Source organism: Delphinus delphis, chromosome 3 (genome assembly GCF_949987515.2).
Source record: "Delphinus delphis chromosome 3, mDelDel1.2, whole genome shotgun sequence".
NCBI lineage: Eukaryota > Metazoa > Chordata > Mammalia > Artiodactyla > Delphinidae > Delphinus > Delphinus delphis.
In genome coordinates, this window is record NC_082685.1 from 81,176,576 (window position 1) to 81,198,421 (window position 21,846).

Below are 21,846 nucleotides of genomic sequence, written 5' to 3' on the forward strand. Positions count from 1 at the left end.
TATCTCTCCACAGATTGCTTATTAGTTGCAAAGGAGAAAAATAAAAACCCAGTAATTATCAAGTGGAAAATTGGGACAACCACGACTGGGTGATCACACTTAACATAACCGATAGGAGGCTGGCAGTGGTTACCATGCACCTCCAGATGCGACACCCTGGGAGACACACAACTTCACCTGTGCTGCTTTCCAGCAGAGAATGCAGAACCTCATTCAATCACAGTGAAACAGACAAATATGAACTGAGCAGCTTTCCATAGTTGACCCTTGAGCAACAGGGGGTTAGGAGCACCAATCCCCACACGGTCAAGAATCTGGTATAACTTTACAGGCGACCCTCTGGATCCAAGGCTCTGCCTCAGCATGTTCAACTAACCAGAGATCAGGAAGTAACTGTACTACCTATCCAGTGGAAAAGATCTACCTACAGGTGGACCCACGCAGCTCAAACTCCTTGTTCTAGGGTCAACTGTATTTTCAAAAAGTGGAGTAGAATTGTAGTCTTCAAAAATCTCAAAGTCATAAAAAACAAAAATGCTACTAAAATGTTCCAGATTAAAGGAAGCTAAGTTGATTCTACATTGGAGCAGGAAAATATTATAAAAAACTTTATTAGGTCAGCCAACAAAATTGGAATATAGGAAGTAGATGATACAAGTATTCTACCGAGAGGGCAGACAACAGAAGCAAGAAGAACTACAATCCCACAGCCTATGGAACAAAAAACACATTCACAGAAAAACAGACAAGATGAAAATGCAGAGGGCTATGTACCAGATGAAGGAACAACATAAAACTCCAGAAAAACAACCAAATGAAGTGGAGATAGGCAACCTTCCAGAAAAAGAATTCAGAATAATGAGAGTGAAGATGATCCAGGACCTCGGAAAAAGAATGGAGGCAAAGATCCAGAAGATGCAAGAAATGTTTAACAAAGACCTAGAAGATTTAAAGAACAAACAAACAGATGAACAATACAATAAATGAAATGAAAACTACACTACAAGGAATCAATAGCAGAATAACTGAGGCAGAAGAACAGATAAGTGACCTGGAAGACAGAATGGTGGAATTCACTGCTGCGGAACAAAATAAAGAAAAAAAATGAAAAGAAATGAAGACAGCCTAAGAGGCCTCTGGAATAACATTAGACGCAACAACATTTGCATTATAGGGGTCCCAGAAGAAGAGAGACAGAAAGGACCCGAAAAACTATTTGAAGACATTATAGTTGAAAACTTCCCTAACATGGGAAAAGAAATAGCCAACCAATACCAGGAAGCACAGAGAGTTTCATACAGGATAAACCCAAGGAGAAACACGCCAAGACACATACTAATCAAATTGGCAAAAATTAAAGAAAAAAGAGAAAGTACTGAAAGCAGCAAGGGAAAAACGACAAATAACATATAAGAGAATTCCCATAAGGTTAACAGCTGACTTCTCAGCAGAAACTCTACAAGCCAAAGGGAATGGCATGATATACTTAAAGGGATGAAAGGGAAGAACCTACAACCAAGATTACTCTACCTGGCAAGGATCTCACTCAGATTCAATGGAGAAATCAAAAGTTTTACTGACAAGCAAAAGCTAAGAGAATTCAGCACCACCAAACCAGCTCTACAACAAATGCTAAAGGAACTTCTCTAAGTGGGAAACACAATTGAAGAAAAGGACCTACGAAAACAAACCCAAAACAATTAAGAAAATGGTCATAGGAACATACATATCGATAATTAACTTAAACGTAAATAGATTAAATGCTCCAACCAAAAGACACAAATTTGCTGAATGGATACAAAAACAAGGCCCATATATATGCTGTCTACAAGAGACCCACTTCAGACCTAGGGACACACACAGACTGAAAGTGAGGGAATGGAAAAAGATATTCCATGCCAATGGAAATCAAAAGAAAGCTGGAGTAGCAATACTCATATCAGATAAAATAGACTTTAAAATAAAGAATATGACAAGAGACAAGGACACTACATAACGATCAAGGGATCAATCCAAGAAGAAGACATAACAATTATAAATATATATGCACCCAACATACGATCACCTCAATACATAAGGCAACTGCTAACAGCTATAAAAGAGGAAATCAACAGTAATACAATAATACTGGGGGAATTTAACACCTCACTTACAGCAATGGACAGATCATCCAAAATAAAATAAATAAGGAAACAGAAGCTTTAAATGACACAAAAGACCAGATAGGCTTAATTGATATTTATAGGACATTCCATCCAAAAACAGCAGATTACACTTTCTTCTCAAGGGCACACGAAACATTCTCCAGGATACATCACATCTTGGTTCACAAATCAAGCCTCAGTAAATTTAAGAAAACTGAAATCATATCAAGCATCTTTTCTGACCACAACGCTATGAGATTAGAAATGAATTACAGGGAAAAAAACGTAAAAAACACAAAACACATGCAGGCTAAACAATATGTTACTAAATAACCAAGAGATCACTGAAGAAATCAAAGAGGAAATCAATAAATACCTAGAGACAAATGACAACGAAAACATGATGATCCAAAACCTATGGGATGCAGCAAAAGCAGTTCTAAGAGGGAAGTTTATAGCTATACAAGCCTACCTCAAGAAACAAGAAAAATCTCAAATAAACAATCTAACCTTACACCTAAAGGAATTAGAGAAAGAAGAACAAACAAAACCGAAAGTTAGCAGAAGGAAAGAAATCATAAAGAGCAGAAATAAATGAAATAGAAACAAAGAAAACAATAGCAAAGATCAATAAGACTAAAAGCTGGTTCTTTGAGAACATGAACAAAATTGATAAACCATTAGCCAGACTCATCAAGAAAAAGAGGGAGAGGACTCAAATCAGTAAAATTAGAAATGAAAAAGGAGAAGTTACAACAGACACCGCAGAAATACATAGCATCCTAAGAGACTAGTATAAGCAACTCTATGCCAATAAAATGGACAGCCTGGAAGAAATGGACAAATTTTTAGAAAGGTATAACCTTCCAAAACTGAACCAGAAAAGAACTAGAAAATATGAACAGACAAATCACAAGTAATGAAATTGAAACTGTGATTAAAAATCTTCCAACAAACAAAAGTCCAGGACCACATGGCTTCACAGGTGAATTCTATCAAACATTTAGAGAAGAGCTAACACCCATCCTTCTCAAATTCTTCCCAATAACTGCAGAGGAAGGAACACTCCCAAACTCATTCTATGAGGCCACCATCACCCTTATACCAAAACCAGACAAAGATACTACAAGAAAAGAAAATTAGAGATCAATATCACTGATGAATATAGATGCAAAAATCCTCAACAAAATACTAGCAACCAGAATCCAACAACACATTAAAAGGATCATACACCATGATCAAGTGGGATTTATCTCAGGGATGCAAGGATTCTTCAATATACGCAAATCAATGTGATACACCATATTAACAAACTGAAGGATAAAAACCATATGATCATCTCAATAGATGCAGAAAAAGCTTTGGACAAAACTCAACACCTATTTATGATAAAACGCTCCAGAAAGTGGGCATAGAGGGAACCTACCTCATCATAATAAAGGTCATATACGACAAACACACAGCAAACATCATTCTCAATGGTGAAAACCTGAAAGCATTTCCTCTAAGATTAGGAATGAGACAAGGATATACACTCTTGCCACTATTATTCAACATAGTTTTGGAAGTCCTAGCCACGGCGATCAGAGAAGAAAAAGAAATAAAAGGAATCCAAATTGTAAAAGAAGAAGTAAAACTGTCACTGTCTGCAGATGACATGATACTATACATAAAGTATCCTAAAGATGCCACCAGAAAACTACTACAGCTAATAAATGAATTTGGCAAAGTTGCAGGTTACAAAATTAATCCACAGAAATCTCTTGCATTCCTATACACTAATGATGAAAAATCTGAAAGAGAAATTAAGGAAACACTCCCATTTACCACTGCAACAAAAAGAATAAAATACCTAGGAATAAACCTACCTAGGGAGACAAAAGACCTGTATGCAGAAAACTATAAAACACTGATGAAAGAATTAATTAAAGATAATAACCAACAGATGGAGAGATATACCATGTTCTTGGAGTGGAAGAATCAATATTGTGAAAATGACTATACTACCTAAAGCAATCTACAGATTCAATGCAATCCTTATCAAATTACCAATGGCATTTTTTACAGAACTAGAACAAAAAATCTTAAAATTTTTATGGAGACACAAAAGACCCCGAATAGCCAAAGCAGTCTTGAGGGAAAAAAACAGAGCTGGAGGAATCAGACTCCCTGACTTCAGACTACACTACAAAGCTACAGTAATCAAGACAATATGGTTTTGGCACAAAAACAGAAACACAGATCAGTGGAATAGGAATAGAAAGCCCAGAGATAAACCCACGCACCTATGGTCAACTAATCTATGACAAAGGAGGCAAGGATACATAATGTAGAAAAGACAGCCCCTTCAATAAGTGGTGCTGGGAAAACTGGACAGCTACATGTAAAAGAATGAAATTAGAACACTCCTTAACACCATACACAAAAATAAACTCAAAACGGATTAGAGACCTAAATGTAAGACCGGACACTACAAAACTCTTAGAGGAAAACATAGGAAGAACACTCTTTGACATAAATCACAGCAAGATCTTTTTTGATACACCTCCTAGAGTAATGGAAATAAAAACAAAAATAAATAAATGGGAACCTAATGAAACTTCAAAGCTTTTGCACAGCAAAGGAAACCATAAACAAGATGAAAAGATAACCCTCAGAATGGGAGAAAATATTTGCAAACAAATCAATGGACAAAGGATTAATCTCCAAAATATATAAGCAGCTCATGCAGCTCAATATTCAAGAAACCAACAACCCAATCCAAAAATGGGCAGAAGACCTAAATAGACATTTCTCCAAAGAAGACACACAGATGGCCCAGAAGTACATGAAAAGCTGCTCAACATCACTAATTATTAGAGAAATGCAAATCAAAACTACAATGAGGTATCACCTCACAGCAGTTAGAATGGGCATCGTCAGAAAATCTACAAACAACAAATGCAGGAGAGGGTGTGGAGAAAAAGGAACCCTCTTGCACTGTTGGTGGGAATGTAAATTGATACATCCACTATGGATAACAGTATGGAGGGTCCTTAGAAAACTAAAAATAGAATTACCATATCATCCAGCAATCCCACTACTGGGTATATACCCAGAGAAAACCATAATTCAAAAAGACACATGCGGGCTTCCCTGGTGGCGCAGTGGTTGAGAGTCCGCCTGCTGATGCAGGGGACATGGGTTCGTGCCCTGGTCCGGGAAGATCCCACATGCCATGGAGCGGCTAGGCCCATGAGCCATGGCTGCTGAGCCTGCGCGTCCAGAGCCTATGCTCCACAATGGGAGAGGCCACAACAGTGAGAGGCCCGCGTACCGCAAAAAATAAAAAAAATAAAAAAAATAAAAAAATAAAAAGACACATGTACCCAATGTTCACTGCAGCAGTATTTACAATAGCCAGGTCATGGAAGCAACCTAAATGTCCATCGACAGATGAATGGATAAAGAAGTTGTGGTACATATATACAGTGGAATATTACTCAGCCATAAAAAGGAATGAAATTGGGTCATATGTAGAGACATGGGTGGATCTAGAGACTGTCATACAGAGTGAAGTAAGTCAGAAAGAGAAAAACAAATATTGTATATTAGTGCATACACGTGAAACCCAGAAAAATGGTACAGATGAACTGGTCTGCAGGGCAGAAATAGAGACACAGATGTAGAGAACAAACATACAGACACTAAGGGGGAAAGTGGTGGGGGAGGGGTGGTGGTGTGATGAGTTGGGAGACTGGGATTGACATATATACACTAATATGTATTAAATGGATAACTAATAAGAACCTGCTGTATAAAAAAATAAATAGAATAAAATTCAAAAATTGAAAAAATAAAAGAAGTATTCTACCATCATAAATTAAGTTGATAACTGTACTGTGGTCTATGGTCACATTAGAGAACATCTCTATTCTTAGGAAACACACACTGAAGTATTTAGAGACACAAGACACGTGAAACTTACTGTTAAATTGTTCAGAAGGAAGTGTGTGTGTGTGGAGAGAGATAACTAAAAAAGGAAATGGAGTAAAATGTTAACAAGTGAATGTGAGTAACATGAGGGGAACTTGTTGTTTGTAATATTTTAATCTTTGCAACTTTTGGTAAATTTGGAATTATTTTCAAATAAAAACAAATTTTACAAATCTGTTTTTATTGGGCTTCCCTGGTGGCGCAGTGGTTGAGAGTCCGCCTGCCGATGCAGGGGACGCAGGTTCGTGCCCCGGTCCGGGAAGATCCCACATGCCGTGGAGTGGCTGAGCCCGTGAGCCATGGCCACTGAGCCTGCGAGTCCGGAGCCTGTGCTCCACAACGGGAGAGGCCACAACAGTGAGAGGCCTGTGTATCGCAAAAAAAAAAAAAAAAAAAAAAAAAAATCTGTAGTTCTATTAAAAACATGAAAGGAACCCCTAGCTTACGTAAGCAAGACCTCTTGGGCTTGTTGACAAACAGTGATAACTCCTGGCCACCGTGACTTCCTCTTCTCAATGCAGGCTGAGAGTTCGGCCAAGTGCATCTAATTACTCGTGGCCAGAGCTGCCAGAAACCGTTTGGTTCTACATCCTGTCACGGGTAGGTTTGGCTGAGGTTAGTTCCATGATGCATCACACGTAAATGTAATCACAGCATTTTTTTTTTTCCCACTTATTCAACAAATGTGCTTAGTACATGCCAACTTCCAGGCCTACTCTGGGGACTGCATTCTTTCCCTGTTAATGAAACCAAGAAATTTAGGTATGATTCTGAATTCCTCCCTGTTTTGCACAAAAAAATTCAATCTGCTACCAATCAGAAGCAATTTTACCTCCTAAATGCCCCTCAAATCTGTCCACTTGCCTCCTTCCTTGTGGTGGCTACCCCCTCGTCATCTCCCCTTGATCAGTCTTCAGTCTCCTAACTTGTCTGTCTCTGTTCTCACCTCCACGTTCACCCTGCAGCCAGAATACTCTTTCTGAAAGGTAAATCTGATCACAGTGGGTGAGGCCCTAGGCTTGATGTACCACCCAGTCCCCTCCAGCAGTCCTCCAGTCCATCAGTCAGCATCAAGACCCAGCACACGCACACAGATCAGAGAAATCCTCTCCCAAGAAAGGTAGGACTGCACTAGTGCACTGGGACCATCTCACTTCCCTCCGGCCTTCTACCCTCATCACTAGAGTGGACAGCAGACGTGGAAAACCAACCCTCACTCCCTTTCAAATTTCACAGCCTCTTTGCTTTCATCTGCCTTGAACCCACTGGACCCCGTCTCACTATGTCCCCTATATCTGTTTATGTCAGTCACCCCCAAATAATGCTCAGCATATCCCCTTGTCTATCCCCCCTCCTTCACTGCTACCCACATCCTGAAATACTTCCTTGGTGCCCTCTGGAATTCATAGCCTACCAACAACAGCAAAATCCCCCAGCTCCAATCTGTTCTCTTAAACAGAGAGGGTGCTGCCTTCACCCTCTTGAGCCGGTCAACCCAGGCTCTCCCCTGAGGACAGCGTGCACCGCAGCGCTGATGCGGTGCTGTGCCTTCTGCCCCCACGCTTCTCATATCACTGGGCCTGCAAGTTGGGGAGGATCCTCCTTGCTCCCCACTGCCACTTGCAGACCATTCTCTCTCCCTCCCCATAGAGCTCCCAGGTTTGAATGTCATCAGATAATATATATCACCTGTGATCTCTATGGTGGCTGTCGCCCTTAAGTCATCTCCCTCGCAGGCTGATGCTACTACAGTCTCTGTCACTCTCTCCAATACTACTCTTGCATTAACTACTGGAAATTTTAATATATAAAAAAAAGATCCCTCCCACTCCCAGACATCTCAGTTCCCTGAACTTCTCTTCTCCAACAAGGCTGTCTTGCCCCCTCTCTCCACCCTTCACCCCCATGCTCCTAACTCCAGAGCAGGGTTTCTCAGCTTCAGCACTACTGACACTTATTGGGGGAGGAGGGCCTTCCTGTACCAACACCCAGCACTCTGGGAAAGTTTAGCGGCACAGCCAAACTCTACCCTCTAGAAGCCAGCACCATCCCTGCCCAATCCAGCGCTGCGACAACCAACGATGTCTCTAGATGTTGCCAAACATCCCCAGGGCTGGGGAGCAGGGGATGAGAGGTCATTGCCCCCGGGAGAACCACTGCCCTAGGACTTTCCCTTTACAATAACTGAAGCTCTTCCCTAATCTCAATGCCTAGCACCCAACTTTCTGATCACCACCTCCCTCTCCAGCTAACTCCCTCCAATACTCTACCCCCAACAATCTTTCAACTAAACCAGGACCTCCACCCACAGACTCGACCGCTCTTTCACTGTCCTCAGTCACCTCCTTATCCAGTTTCAACTCCATGGCAAATCACTATAATCACTCCCCTGCCCCACTGGGTTCCCTTGCCCTTCTCTTTCTTATTGCTTTCTTAACAAAACCAACTCCCCACTTGCTCCAGGCCTGCCCCAGTGCCACTGAATGTGGCTGGAGAAAAGCATACCATGAGTGGGCTCACTTGAAATTATGACACTTCACACCATGAAACTATCATAGTACATCATCAAACCACACGTCCCATGTCCATTTTCTCTCCCAAATTACTATTTAATAGCTTCCTCTTCCTTCAGACCCCAACACATCCTCCCCAACCTCAATCTCAACTGCAGAGCGTGCTACCTCGTTCCCTCAAAATAAAAGCAGAGGGCTTCCCTGGTGGCGCAGTGGTTGAGAGTCTGTCTGCCGATGCAGGGAAACGGGTTCGTGCCCCGGTCCAGGAAGATCCCACATGCCATGGAGCTGCTGAGCCTGCGCATCCGGAGCCTGTGCTCCGCAACGGGAGAGGCCACAACAGTGAGAGGCCCGCGTAACGCAAAAAAATAAATAAATAAATAAAAAATAAAAAAAAATAAAAGCAGAATGGTCATAAGAGAACAACCACCTTCCCCAATCTACATTCCCACACTCCTTCTTCCTGCCTGCAAACCAGAGATGAACTGCCCTGGCTGCTCTCTAAAACCATGTATATGCCTCCATTTATATAACAGCTGGCATCTCCTATCCTCTGCTCAGCAAGTACCATTCCAGCATTTCTCTCTCCCACATCAAGTTTTCACCATGTATTGGATCATTCTCATCAGGATATAAATGTGCTATTATTTCTCCCAACTTACAAAACAAAACAACACACACCTCCTCTTGCCCCACTTCCCCCGCCATGTATCTCCCTATTTGTTCCTCTTTGTGTCAAAACTCCTCAGAAGAGCTGTCCACACTCACCATCTCCAATTCCATTCCTCCTATTACCTCTTTTGTTTTTCTTAACATGCATGAATTTAGGTGTCCATTCTCCTATGAATGAACGTCTCTGTTATTTTATTTCTTTTTTACTTTCACGTAAGTGTTGCAAGGAATATCCATGTCCCTTGTGATTCTCTAGGGTACAAAGAGCTAAGAGTGGAGTTGCTAAAACTCACTCTTCAATCCACTGAAACTGGTCTTATCAGTGACCTCCTACATTCCTAAGGTTGATTCTCAGTCCTTATCTAATTTGACATGTCAGCATCATTTGAACCTTACTTAATACATGAATTTCACTTGGCAAAGCTGAGGACAATTTAGGATTCCTTCCACCTCCCTGATTGTTCCTTCTCAGCCTCCTTTTCTGGTTCTTCCTCTTCTCTTCTCATCTACACTCATTCTCCTAGTGACCTCATACAATGTCATAGCTTTGAATCCAGGGATATGTCAATGATTCTCAAATTTGAATATTCTGCAAAGACATTGGTCCTGAACTCCAGACTCACAGAGCCCACTTACTAAATGTCCCCACTCAGAAGTCTAACAGACACCTCAGACTCATCATGTTAAAAATGGGGCTCCTGGGACTTCCCTGGTGGTGCAGTGGTTAAGAATCCGCCTGCCAATGCAGGGGACACGGGTTCGAGCCTAGTCTGGGAAGATCCCACATGCCGCGGAGCAACTAAGCCCGTGTGCCACAACTGCTGAGCTCACGTGCCACAACTACTGAGGCCCGCGTGCCTAGAGCCCGTGCTCCACAACAAGAGAAGCCACCACAATGAGAAGTCCGCACACCACAACAAAGAGTAGCCCCCGCTCACCACCACTAGAGAAAGCCCGCATGCAGCAACGAAGACCCAACACAGCCAAAAATATTAAAAAAATAATAAATTTATAAAAGAAAGAAAATATTGGTGGAGATATTGAAAAGAAAAAAGATGAGATTGTTATCTGTGGATACAAAGCAATATATAAACAGATGTTAGACATTATTACTATCTAATAAGATATGTCAATGTGTTTTGTTGGACATGGTAAATATTAAAAAGTGGAATTGGACAGTGTTAGTGGCATAGTGTGACACCAGGAAAATCTTTTATCTGTAGGACATTGCTGTTCTTTTGGGAACTGAATCTCTGCACTTGGCCCTAACAGCTCCTAACACAAAGAGTTAAGTCTCTCTGACTGGACCAGCCGACTGGAAAACCAGTAGAATAAGGATTTCAATCCTTTTCCAAGCTGACTGTGATTACTGTTCCAGGTAATGGGTTTCAGGGGCCTTTTTTATTTAATCTATGATTACAGTTAGGCCTCCATAATAATCAACTTAATTCTACCATTATGTAAATCACCACCTCACAAAGATACCCTGGTGGAGAAAGAAGAAAGAGTCTGCAAAGCCAGAATTCTCAGAAAATGGAGTGCCTTGGTTAAATTAGTGTGCAATTTAATGAAATAAATTTTAGGGCCTCCCTGGTGGTGCAGTGGTTAAGAATCCGCCTGCCAATGCTGGGGACACGGGTTCGATCCCTGAACCGGCAAGATCCCACATGCCATGGAGCAACTATGCCCGTGCGCCACAACTACTGAGGCTGTGCGCCACAACTACTGAGCCCGCGTGGCAAGAGCCCGTGCTCCACAACAAGAGAAGCCATGGCAATGAGAAGCCCGCGCACCGCAACGAAGAGTAGCCCCCGCTCGCCACAACTAAAGAAAGCCTGCGCACAGCAACGAAGACCCAATGCAGCCAAAAATAAATTAATTAAATAAATAATTTTTTTTTAAAATTTAAAGAATAAAATAAAATAAATTTTAAAATTCCTTTGATTCAAGCCTGAGTTATATGTGACCTGCTTTGGCACCTTACTAGAGACCACTGCCAGGAGCACACAGTGCCTCAGGCTGCACACAAACAAACATCCGTGCCTTCTCAGAGATGCTACAGCAAAGGGACTGAGCTGTGTGTGTAGGAAACCAGGCCACCCTGTGGAGACTGCCATTTTTTAAAAAAATCACATGCTGACATCAATTTTGTTATCGTTTTCGCTTAATAATGAAGAAATGTAAGAAGCTGAAAGTTCGAGTTAGCTGAAACTTTAACAAATATTTATCCCAAGGTTGTAGAAGACATTTTAAGGCACTGTAATAATAATGTACAAAGAGTTCACCAAAGGCCCTCCTTCACAAAAATAACTTAGGTCTAAATGGAAAAAATGACTTTGAATAATAGTAATGCTTCCATGAAAATTCTTTCTCTTTTTTATATTTTTATTGAGGTATAACACACATAATCTTTTTTTTTTAATTGAGGGAACAGGTGACCTTTTTCTTTTTTTTTTAAATTAATTTATTTTTGTTGTGTTGGGTCTTCGTTTCTGTGCGAGGGCTTTCTCTAGTTGTGGCAAGCGGGGGCCACTCTTCATCGCGGTGCGCAGGCCTCTCACTATCGCGGCCTTTTTGCGGAGCACAGGCTCCAGACGCGCAGGCTCAGCAGCTGGGGCTCACGGGCCCAGCTGCTCCGCGGCATGTGGGATCCTCCCAGACCAGGGCTTGAACCCGCGTCCCCTGCATCAGCAGGCAGATTCTCAACCACTGCGCCACCAGGGAAGCCCCCTGACATATAATCGTATATTAGTTTCAGGTATACAACATAATGATTTGATATTTGTATACAATGCAAAATGGTCACCACAATAAGTCAAGCTCTGTCACCTTATATAGTTACAGAAAAGTTTTCTTTCTTGTGATGAGAACTTTTAAAGATCTACTCTCTTAGAAATGTTCAAATATACAACTTATTTTATCACTGAACGTTTGTACATTTTGACCCCCTTTATACATTTTTACCAACCCCCCAACAAATAATGAATTCTTTGGGAGGAGAATCTTATGTAATATGTACAAGTTTTACAGTGGCAATGATGACATTATTATTATTATTTTCTTTTGGACTACAGGAGTTGGAATTTGGCTACTTAATTTTAAGTTAAAAATAATTTTAGACTTAAATAATTTTAGACTTAAACTAATTTCAGTCTACAAATAATTTTAGACTTATTCAGAATTCCTGAAAACCTTTTCGTTTTGTGAATAGTTTCCCTTGCTGTGCCAAAACTTTTTAGATTGATGTGATCCCTTTGTTTATTTTGTTTTCATGAAAAGCCTTATCATTTTATTATCACTTTCTCTTTTTTTTTTGGCTGTGCAGCTTGTGGGATCTTAATCTTAGTTCCCTGACCAGGGATTGAACCCAGGCCCTCAGCAGTGAGAGAGCAGAGTCCTAACCACTAGACTGCCAGGGAATTCCCATTATCACATTCTTATTAAAAACTTGAAATGTTATTTCCAAGTATTAAACAGACCTTACTCCTTGCATTATCAAGTCACATGAAACCAGCAGCAGGATAGGAAGAAAACTGTATAACACTACTATCTAATGAGCTATTCTACAATACTTTTGGATAATTTTAATTCAGTCTTTTATCAGCACATCTTTTAAGGTTGAAGAAAACTGGACTTTCTTCAGACTAGACTGTTGAGAACTACTACAAGCTTTTTAGACTATTCGTTCCTTTAAAAACTAGGAATTTCCCCTCCTTACAAGTTAAAACTCATGTCAAAAATTCAATTTTAGTTTCATCAATAATTGGCAGCATATCACACAGTTCTGGGAGGGATCACTGTATTTTTTCTAGAAGAAGAACCAATAGTAGTATCAGGTTTTCTGATTTGGCAGCCCACCATCCCAGTACATCAGTTCACTGATCAGGCTGCAAGTATTTACTGAGCACCTGCTACACGTGGGGCACTAAACCAGATACCAGGTTCCAACTGTGGTTGCAGCCACTTTGCTTCCTGTATCCCAGCTTGTGGCTGCATCAGCAGATTTTGTTTACTTGTTTCTACAAGTATCTTATTAGAAAGTCAATTCAACACTGTTCACTTAAGTTTTATTTCAGCATAAAGTTAGCATCAAGGAGACAGAAGGATGAATTCTCCTACGTCGTATTTTCATCCACGTATCCCAACATGAATTATAGGAATAGCACTTCAAGGGAGCATTATTTTCACAGGGAGATTAAAAGGAAGCTTTCACATCCTGTCTTCTTTTGCCCAGTTTCCTAAAAGCTACCTGTCAATGCACGAGAGCACCCTGAGGCTCTGACAAACACTGTACCCGCTACCCAAACAGTCCTGGAGGTCACTGCCAACCTGCAGAGTGACCGTCAGCACTTCTGCACCCTTGGCTTACAGCCTCCCTTGAAAGCATCCAGAATTTCCCATATGGTTTATCTACCACGCTCAACTAGGGAAAGAACAGAAGTGTGACTCCCTACAGGTTGTTTGTTCAATTGACTTCGGGACAAAATTAGGACACGTTTTATCCCGCATGCAGGCTGCGCCCTTCTAATTACATGAATCTTACCTTCATAGACCATATTAAAGATGGAATTACACTAATAGTGATAATCACATCCTATTCTCTCCTGTGCCCTAGAAAGGTTATTTTTTTTCCTTTGCTAAAACTGAAGTGACATTTCTCCATTACCAACTCATTCATTCCTACTCATTTCCCCTTCCCTTCCTTGACAAATTGTTCACATGAGTCAATTAACCTCCTTCCATGTGGCTGCAGCTGAAGAAAACATGGCGGTTTTACTTCACCGTGTCTTCTAAGCCATCAATGAGTAGACAAGGCTTCCCGTCTCAAGGAAGCTAAGCACTAAACACAAACTTACATCTTTTCCCAGTACTCTGAGTTCAAACTGTGTCTCCTTGAAGTGAACCTTTGTAATCCGAGGCCTGAAAAGCAAAACAGATAGTGGGAAGTATTCAGTAGAAAAAGACTGGTTTATAGACTGCTACTGGAATTGTAGAGAGTTCCCTGTACATCCTTCATTCTGGACACCTTCTTGAACAAAACTCCATTCTCACTCTCCTGGGCTTCTCCAATACATGCAGACAAGCTTGGAGTCCCCAGGCCCTGGTGGTGCTGCCTTCCCAGACACAGTGGAGTGCTATGGGCTCCCCTATCTCTCTCAGATCCTTCCCCATTTAGAGTTAGAACTCAGAGGAGTCCTGGGCCCACAGACTACCCTGGAATGGGTAGGAAATCCTACTACACACAGCTTCCATGGACAAGAGAGTCCAGAACCAAAATACCTGAAATTTACAGAGAAAAGATACACCGATATGCATTGGAAGAAAACTTATACCCAAGTTCACTCATTTACTTGTCAACCACTGGAAAGGTACCTGTTTGCCTTTCCCCAACTCTTTCAATGACATACAAGTCCCATAAGCCGAATACATACAGCGTACAACTTTAATACCAACTCTGCCCTCAAGGTAAACTTACCAGAAATACTTCCCCACTTGTTTTTTATTCTTGTAGACAACAACACCAACCGGAGTTAATCCCAAGAAATACTCAGATTTGTTTTCTCCCTACAAAAACAAACATATGTTTATAACCATAAATTTGTTCATGTAAAAACTCTTTCTCAAACTGTAACTAGCCATACACACATAATCTGTTGCATAAATACTAGATCTGGTTTTTGAAAGACATCATCTTAGAAAGCTAGCTAAGCTATCATGGTAGCTAATGTGCTGCTCATTTTTTTCAAAGTTTTTAAGAAAATTTTTCTTAGTGCTTTCTAACTGGTCACCTCAGTTCATTAAGAGAACCTGGACTACCTACCAATCCAGCCACTGACTGATTCACCCCGTGTTGCTTCTACAGTGGTGTTCAACCCTGCTTGCACATTAACCAGGAATTCCTCATGCAGCTTAAAATGCTGATGCCTGGGTACCATCAAAACTGGTTAAATGAGAATCTGTAATGAAGGGGCCCAGGTATCAGAAACACATCAATGCTCCAGGTGATTCTCCTGTGCAGCCAAGAACTGACCACCACTGGCTGCTCTCAAGGGCCCCTTCCAAGGACTCGTCTTGATCTTACTCTCTGATCGGGACAGTCATGAGTCCTGGTTCACCACCGCCCTCCCCAGAAACCTCAGGCAGCCACCTGCAGACATACATATGGATTTTCTGAGGTCTCCAGCATGCTGCTTCCTATTTCCATTTGTGACTTTAAGACTGCTCAAAAATTTTAAAATACGATTTCTTCTGCTAGGTGAAGACTGGAAACCCTTCATTTCCGGGCAATAACAAATCCCAATTAAGAAAGTGGGATCCTGGGCTTCCCTGGTGGCGCAGTGGTTGAGAGTCCGCCTGCCGATTCAGGGTACACGGGTTCATGTCCCGGTCCGGGAGGATCCCACGTGCCGCGGAGCGGCTGGGCCCGTGAGCCATGGCCGCTGAGCCTACGCGTCTGGAGCCTGTGCTCCGCAACGGGAGAGGCCACAACAGTGAGAGGCCCCCGTACCGCAAAAAAAAAAAAAAAAGAAAATGGGATTCTGAAATGAAAAGGTCACAGAGTGGATACCAAGAACACACAGAGAATTGTGTTTGCATCCATCTTTTTTCTACCCTAAGGTCAAATAACAGCCTGCAAAGTCAAATTCCCAAGGAACATAAGATAACTAATATATTTTCAAAAAATATCAGCTGTTGCCCACTTTCAGTTCTAAAAATTCGATTTTAAAGGAATGTATGGAAGATTCTAACGAATTCGGTTCATTTGCCATAAATTTCCACCTCCCACAAAAAAAATATTTTTGAATTAGAATAAACATCATACAAATGCAGAGGCATTTAGCAGAAGACTCTCTCTTTATACATTTCCTATAAAATATATTTGTTAAAAAACTGAAAACCTAACAAGATTAATGTGGCTAGAAGAAAAAAAATAATAATTACTCCACAAAGTTTTACAAGTATTTTTAAAGGACAGCAGTATGGAGTATTTAATGGTTTAATGAGATTAGACTGTAATTTATCAGGGAGCTACTACTTCTCCCAAATATGTAACTTTTATTGCCATATTAACAGTATAACCAGGGATGCTTCTAATTCTTTACAAATAATATGAGATGATTTGTTTTAGCAAACTCTGATGAGCAAAAGACATATTACAAAATGAATACATCAATGAGCTGTTTGCATTACAGTAAGTCTTATCAGGGTTTCTTAAAAATTGAGTTCCAAAAAAAACCCAACTGAGTTCCATAATCCAAATGACAAACATTCAATCTACGTATAATCTTTAGCAATTCACTTCGTGTAAAGAATAAGACAACTGGTCCATTTTCTCAAATAATCAGATTTGTCAATTGGTAACTAAACTCTCATAAAATCAAAGACAATGACATTCCAATCTCACTGGTGTACAATAACCAGTTGGTAACCTTAGAGAAGTGGCTCAAAGTTGAAGATCTGGATCCTGAACACTCAGTACAGATTCAGTGTAAGTGCCCACTGATCATATTCCGTAAGTTTTCATCAGCCACTGAAGAAAAACAGCAAAAATTCTCCTATTTATGCAGTGGCAATAACTATAGTAGGCAGTAACCCTAATATTGACAGAACCTGCATATCCAACATAGAACCACCAACAGTTACACATATACTGTTGCCTAAAGTCTACTTTAGCAGGCAGGTGATTTTATGAATGTTTTTCAGCCATAAAATCTATTTTTTGGAAAATCCTCCTGTTTTCTGTCTAATATAATCAATTATAGACCAATTTAAAACTGTTTTGATGTTTAGCTAAGCCCTCTGGAGCTGTTATCCAGGTTGTGTTTTCAAGCCCAGTTAATTGTTTTTCTACACACGGAAATATAATCACAGACCTTTATGCAAAACTCATTAGGCTTTAATCCACGCACGAGATTCTTTGTGTTCAAAAACATCAGATGAAGAAGTATCATCTGCTCGCTAAACAACAGGACTGCTCCTTTCCTTTGGGAGTTCCAGTGACTTTTTAAGAAAATGTCATCAGCTTAAAATACTCTGTGTTAATTAAATGTTACTCACATAGACAGGATGGAGGTCAACACCGTACATCTCCAGAGATTTAGCAGTCCTCAAATAATTCAGCTCCGCTTCAGAAGGAGCCTGACCCCTACGCCCAGCATAAAAACAAAGAGCCTTACTTTACTGATAGCTACTACGCTCACAGGGAACAGAAGCCATTTTCACTATATTCGCTGGAAAAATAAATAATGTTTTGTGCTAATGCAAACATAAGCCTTCGTATTTCAAGAAGACTCTTGCCTTCGTGGTGACAAAATTTTAATACTCTGAGGTGATACTTGTAAGTTAATTTCATTTACCAAATCTAGTTTTGCTCATTATAGCTGATCTCAGTAGCCCCACATATATTAAAAAGTCTCAGTTTCAGAAACCCCCAAAGAGATTACTGAGCATATAAGCACTCAAATTAAAAAGCATACCCTTTACAGACAGTAAAACGTCTCTGTGTACCGGCAGCTCTCCACCGGGAGGGAAACGAAGGAGAGCAGTGTTGGAGGGAAGAAGAGAATGGGCCCTCACCACCCAACCGGGGCTCATCAGCATCTCCTGAGCACATGTGTAGTCCTTTAGAAACTGTAAAAGTACTTGACACTTTCTTAATACAAAGTATAAAAATCTTCCCAAAATCGTCATTGGTGACAATATACAGAAAATAGCATTCATTCCTAAAGAGGGTAAGCATCTGCCAGGAATCTCCATGGATGACTGGAACTCTCTCTCTCTGTCTCTCTGTGTGTGTGTGTGTGTGTGTGTGTGTGTGTGTGTGCGCGCGTGTGTGTGTGTGTGTGTGTGTGTGTGTGTGTGTATGAGAGAGAGAGAGAGAGAGAGAGATTTTTAATGGTTAACAAAAGGAGTCACAAATTTTTAAAAATTAAGAAATCCTGCTTCGATGCAATCCCATGTTTCAGCCATGGTACTCTGGAAAGCCCAGCAATATAATACTTTTGAAATCTATAAAGAAGAATGTTTACCACAAATTAGACACAAGAAAGCTACCAAACCTTGATCAGCTTTAGTCTTTTAGAAATAGCAGTCACGCTGTCAACGCCATGCCATAAAACAGATAAGGTCCTTTATCAAAGCTCCCTGATAATTTCAAAACATAAGTGTACTTGGAAACTCCTAGCAGAATCAGTATTCTCAGGATGTGCCAAACACGGTGCCTTTCATAATGTTATAACAGGTACTCTCTTAGCACCCACTTCAGTGAAACCTTAAAACGAAGGACTCTAGAACCAGGCTGGAGAGCATTCTGGGGCATGTTAACACAAGGTGGAAAGCCTAGTTTCTCTGATTGCAATTCAGCAACTGACTTCTGGTGCTACTCACTGAAACAGATCCTTTAGGCAAACATTTTTTGTTGACCAGATTAATTCTACACTTTTTTTCACCTTAACTGTAATACATCTGAAAGAAACCAAGCAAATTCAAAGGGGGATGTTACATAAGAGGCAATAAAGCAAAGTTAATCAGTATAGAGGATTTAACCAAAATAACTATAATTAAATTATAACTTCAATGCTGCAGGCCATTAATTGAAAATCCTACTAGTGGAGTGTGTTTATTTCTCAGAAGCACATGTGGTGTTAACATAATACCCCTTGAGGCTCCACACTGGCATCTTGATCTCCAGATTCATTGCTAGAGACTGAATAGGGCTTTGCTTGTAACTGTGAAGAACTTACATACTTAAGACAGAGCAAATCCAGAATACATTAAGGCTTTTGTGGTAATAACATATATTTATAGTTTAAAAAAAATAAATTTCACAAGGTACTGGTGACTGAAAAAAATAGAAGATTGCAAAATACAGTATGTACAGAATGATTTCATTGTAAAATCATACATACATAAATCTATATAAAATAAATTTTCTCTATGGGAAATCATGCATAGAGAGAGGTCTGAAAGGCCATTAACTAAAAATATGTTGACTTTAGGTACTGGGATTTACTCTCTCTTTTACACTTTTTTTCCCTTTATACTTTTTAAATTGTCTGGGTTTCCTATGTGCATTTTAGTGTTATAAGCAGTAAAAAAAAAAAACAAAAAAAAAACAAAAAAAAACTTTGAAAAGAAAAAATGTTCAAGGCACAGACGAAGAATTTGTTAAGAAACTTTTCTTAAGCCTGTCAATAGCATAAAATGATGGTTGATGGGCGATGTGACATAAAGTGGGATTCTTTTTCTTCCAGCTTTATTGAGATATAATTGACATATAACGTTATATAAGTTAAAGGTGTACAACATGTTGATTTGATACATTTATATACTGCAAAATGATCACCACTATAGCACAGCCAACACCTCCATCTCGTTACATAATGACCATTTGTTTTTTGTTGTGATAACATTTGAGATCTACTCTCTTAGCAACTTTCAAGTGTTATGGATAGACCTTGAGGGCATAATGCTTAGTGAAGTAAGACAGATAAAGACAAATTCTTGTATAATACCACCTGTATGTGGAATCTAAAAAAGCCAACCTCATAAAAACAGAGACTAGAACGGCGGTTACCAGGGCCTGGGGGGGTAGGGAATGGGGCGGGGCGGGGCGGGGCGGGGCGGTTCGGTGCGGGAAATGGAGAGATGTTGGTCAAAGAATATAAACTTATAGTTTCAAGATGAAGTTCTGGGGCCCTAATGTACAACATGTTGATTATTGTTAATAAAATGTGATTCTTACATTAGAGTTTTATGAATCCTTTCTATAGCTTCTTCAAGTTCTTCCTTCTGATCAGGAACAAACCGGTACTCTGACACATACCCCGCAGTATGCTTATACGGATCATAATCTCCAAGTTCCGCTAAAAAAGAAAGAAACTGTAATTTTTTTCCATTTTAGGAAAATATTCCTAAAAATACAGGAATAAAAGTATTCTTCTCATGCTTAAACATTTTCTTCAAATGCTTTATTAATAAATGTATATAAGATAATAACTAATTTTAGTTTAAAACAACTCTGATGAGACTATATGGATAGTATAAACAAAATCTTATATTAAAAAGATAAAATTTTTGCTTTCTGCAAGACTATGATTATCATTTTCATTTAAGTTATTCTTACCAGTTTATATGAAGTAAAATGTTGTACACAGAATTTAAAGTACATATAATGGAAATGCTTGAGGTGAAAAACAACCATAACCTCTCTCAGACAATGACACCAAGAGATAAATCATGTGGTTCAAAACGTATTTGCCCCACATAATGGTCATGGAAATATAATACAATGCTGCACATAACCCCATTACAGTTTACACAAAGAAACTAAATGAAGCCAGAGAGTTCACTATGTTATGCTTATAAAAATTCTCCCTACATTAATCCACCTTCCAAACCCAACCAGTTCCCCAGTTCATTTACACAACATTTTTCCTAGAATATTTTTTCTAAGCTATTTCTGGTCTGCAAGAATCACACAGGCAAGGAACATGCTGTCTCATCACCCCCATACCCTGCTTGATTCTTAGAAGGGGCTCAGTAAATATTAAGTGGAAACAGCCTCAGCTTCAGCCTCCAAAACGACAGTACAACCTGGAGCTGCCCCCATGGCCGCCACATGGATGGCAAGAGCTGACGGACAACGGGTGCGGACTGTGGGCCACGCTCTAAACTGGCGATGGACCTGCCCACGTGGAGTCATCACAACAGCCACTTGGAAGCAGTGGGATCTCTCAGGCAGAGCGGCTCAGAGGGATCAATCAACTCAGGAGGAATGTAGAATAGAACAAATTTTCAGACCTTCCACGGAATCAAGAATCAGTGCTATTCCTGTGACTAAAACTCCATGCAACCTACTACAAGGGATATGTAACTAGCTTCACTTTTACCCCTCCTGAAGGCACAGTGATTAAAACCTGAAATATGACTAAATTCAATTTCTTTTTAGCAAAATGTCATTTGATAAGAAGAACTTTATAAACTTGCTTAAAAAGAAAAATTCAAACATTCTTCTCAAGAGCTCTGAAGCAAATTTGCTTAAGTGGAACCTACACTGGATGGCATACGCTCCCAGCTGAGCAGCGGTGTTGACAGGGCAGGGCAGCCGGCCCTGAAGGACATCTTGCTTCACCTGCAAGAAAAACTGATATCTAAAAGAGAAATGGAAAAGAGAGATTAATGATATCTTCCACTACCCTGACCTGTAGTTTCAGACCCTGAAACCCATCACCTTTCACGAAAATAAAGCCACTTTCTTCTCTTTTGTGAGGGGGCCGTTGCGTGAACAGGGACTATTTACACACACTGCAGAGGCAATCAGGGTAGTGGCTAAAGAGTGCAGGCTCTCAAGTTAAACCAACTGGATTGCATCCCAGCTCCAGGACTCACGAGCTCTTGGCCTTGGACAGCTGTTTCACATAACAGCCAGGCTCTTCAAAGGTAAAAGTGAGACCATGAAGTATCTACACCTCATCAGGTTGACGTGGAGGTTTCATACAAGCTAGTCTCACCATTCTCATCACTGCCACTGCCACTAACAC

At 40.3% G+C, this 21,846-nt stretch overlaps 1 protein-coding gene across 2 annotated transcripts in view; it reads right to left on the reverse strand.

The window, feature by feature from the left end:
- The window catches only part of EPB41L4A (erythrocyte membrane protein band 4.1 like 4A), a 254,860-nt gene that overhangs the window by 83,824 nt on the left and 149,190 nt on the right, over window positions 1–21,846 (reverse strand). For both annotated transcript variants that reach the window (XM_060009013.1, XM_060009014.1), the window contains exons 5-9: window positions 21,359–21,456; window positions 20,049–20,169; window positions 17,363–17,450; window positions 14,781–14,869; window positions 14,161–14,224 (exon numbers count right to left, since the gene is read on the reverse strand). In XM_060009013.1, coding sequence (XP_059864996.1) covers window positions 14,161–14,224; window positions 14,781–14,869; window positions 17,363–17,450; window positions 20,049–20,169; window positions 21,359–21,456 — 460 coding nt within the window. The remainder of the gene's footprint in view (window positions 1–14,160; window positions 14,225–14,780; window positions 14,870–17,362; window positions 17,451–20,048; window positions 20,170–21,358; window positions 21,457–21,846) is intronic.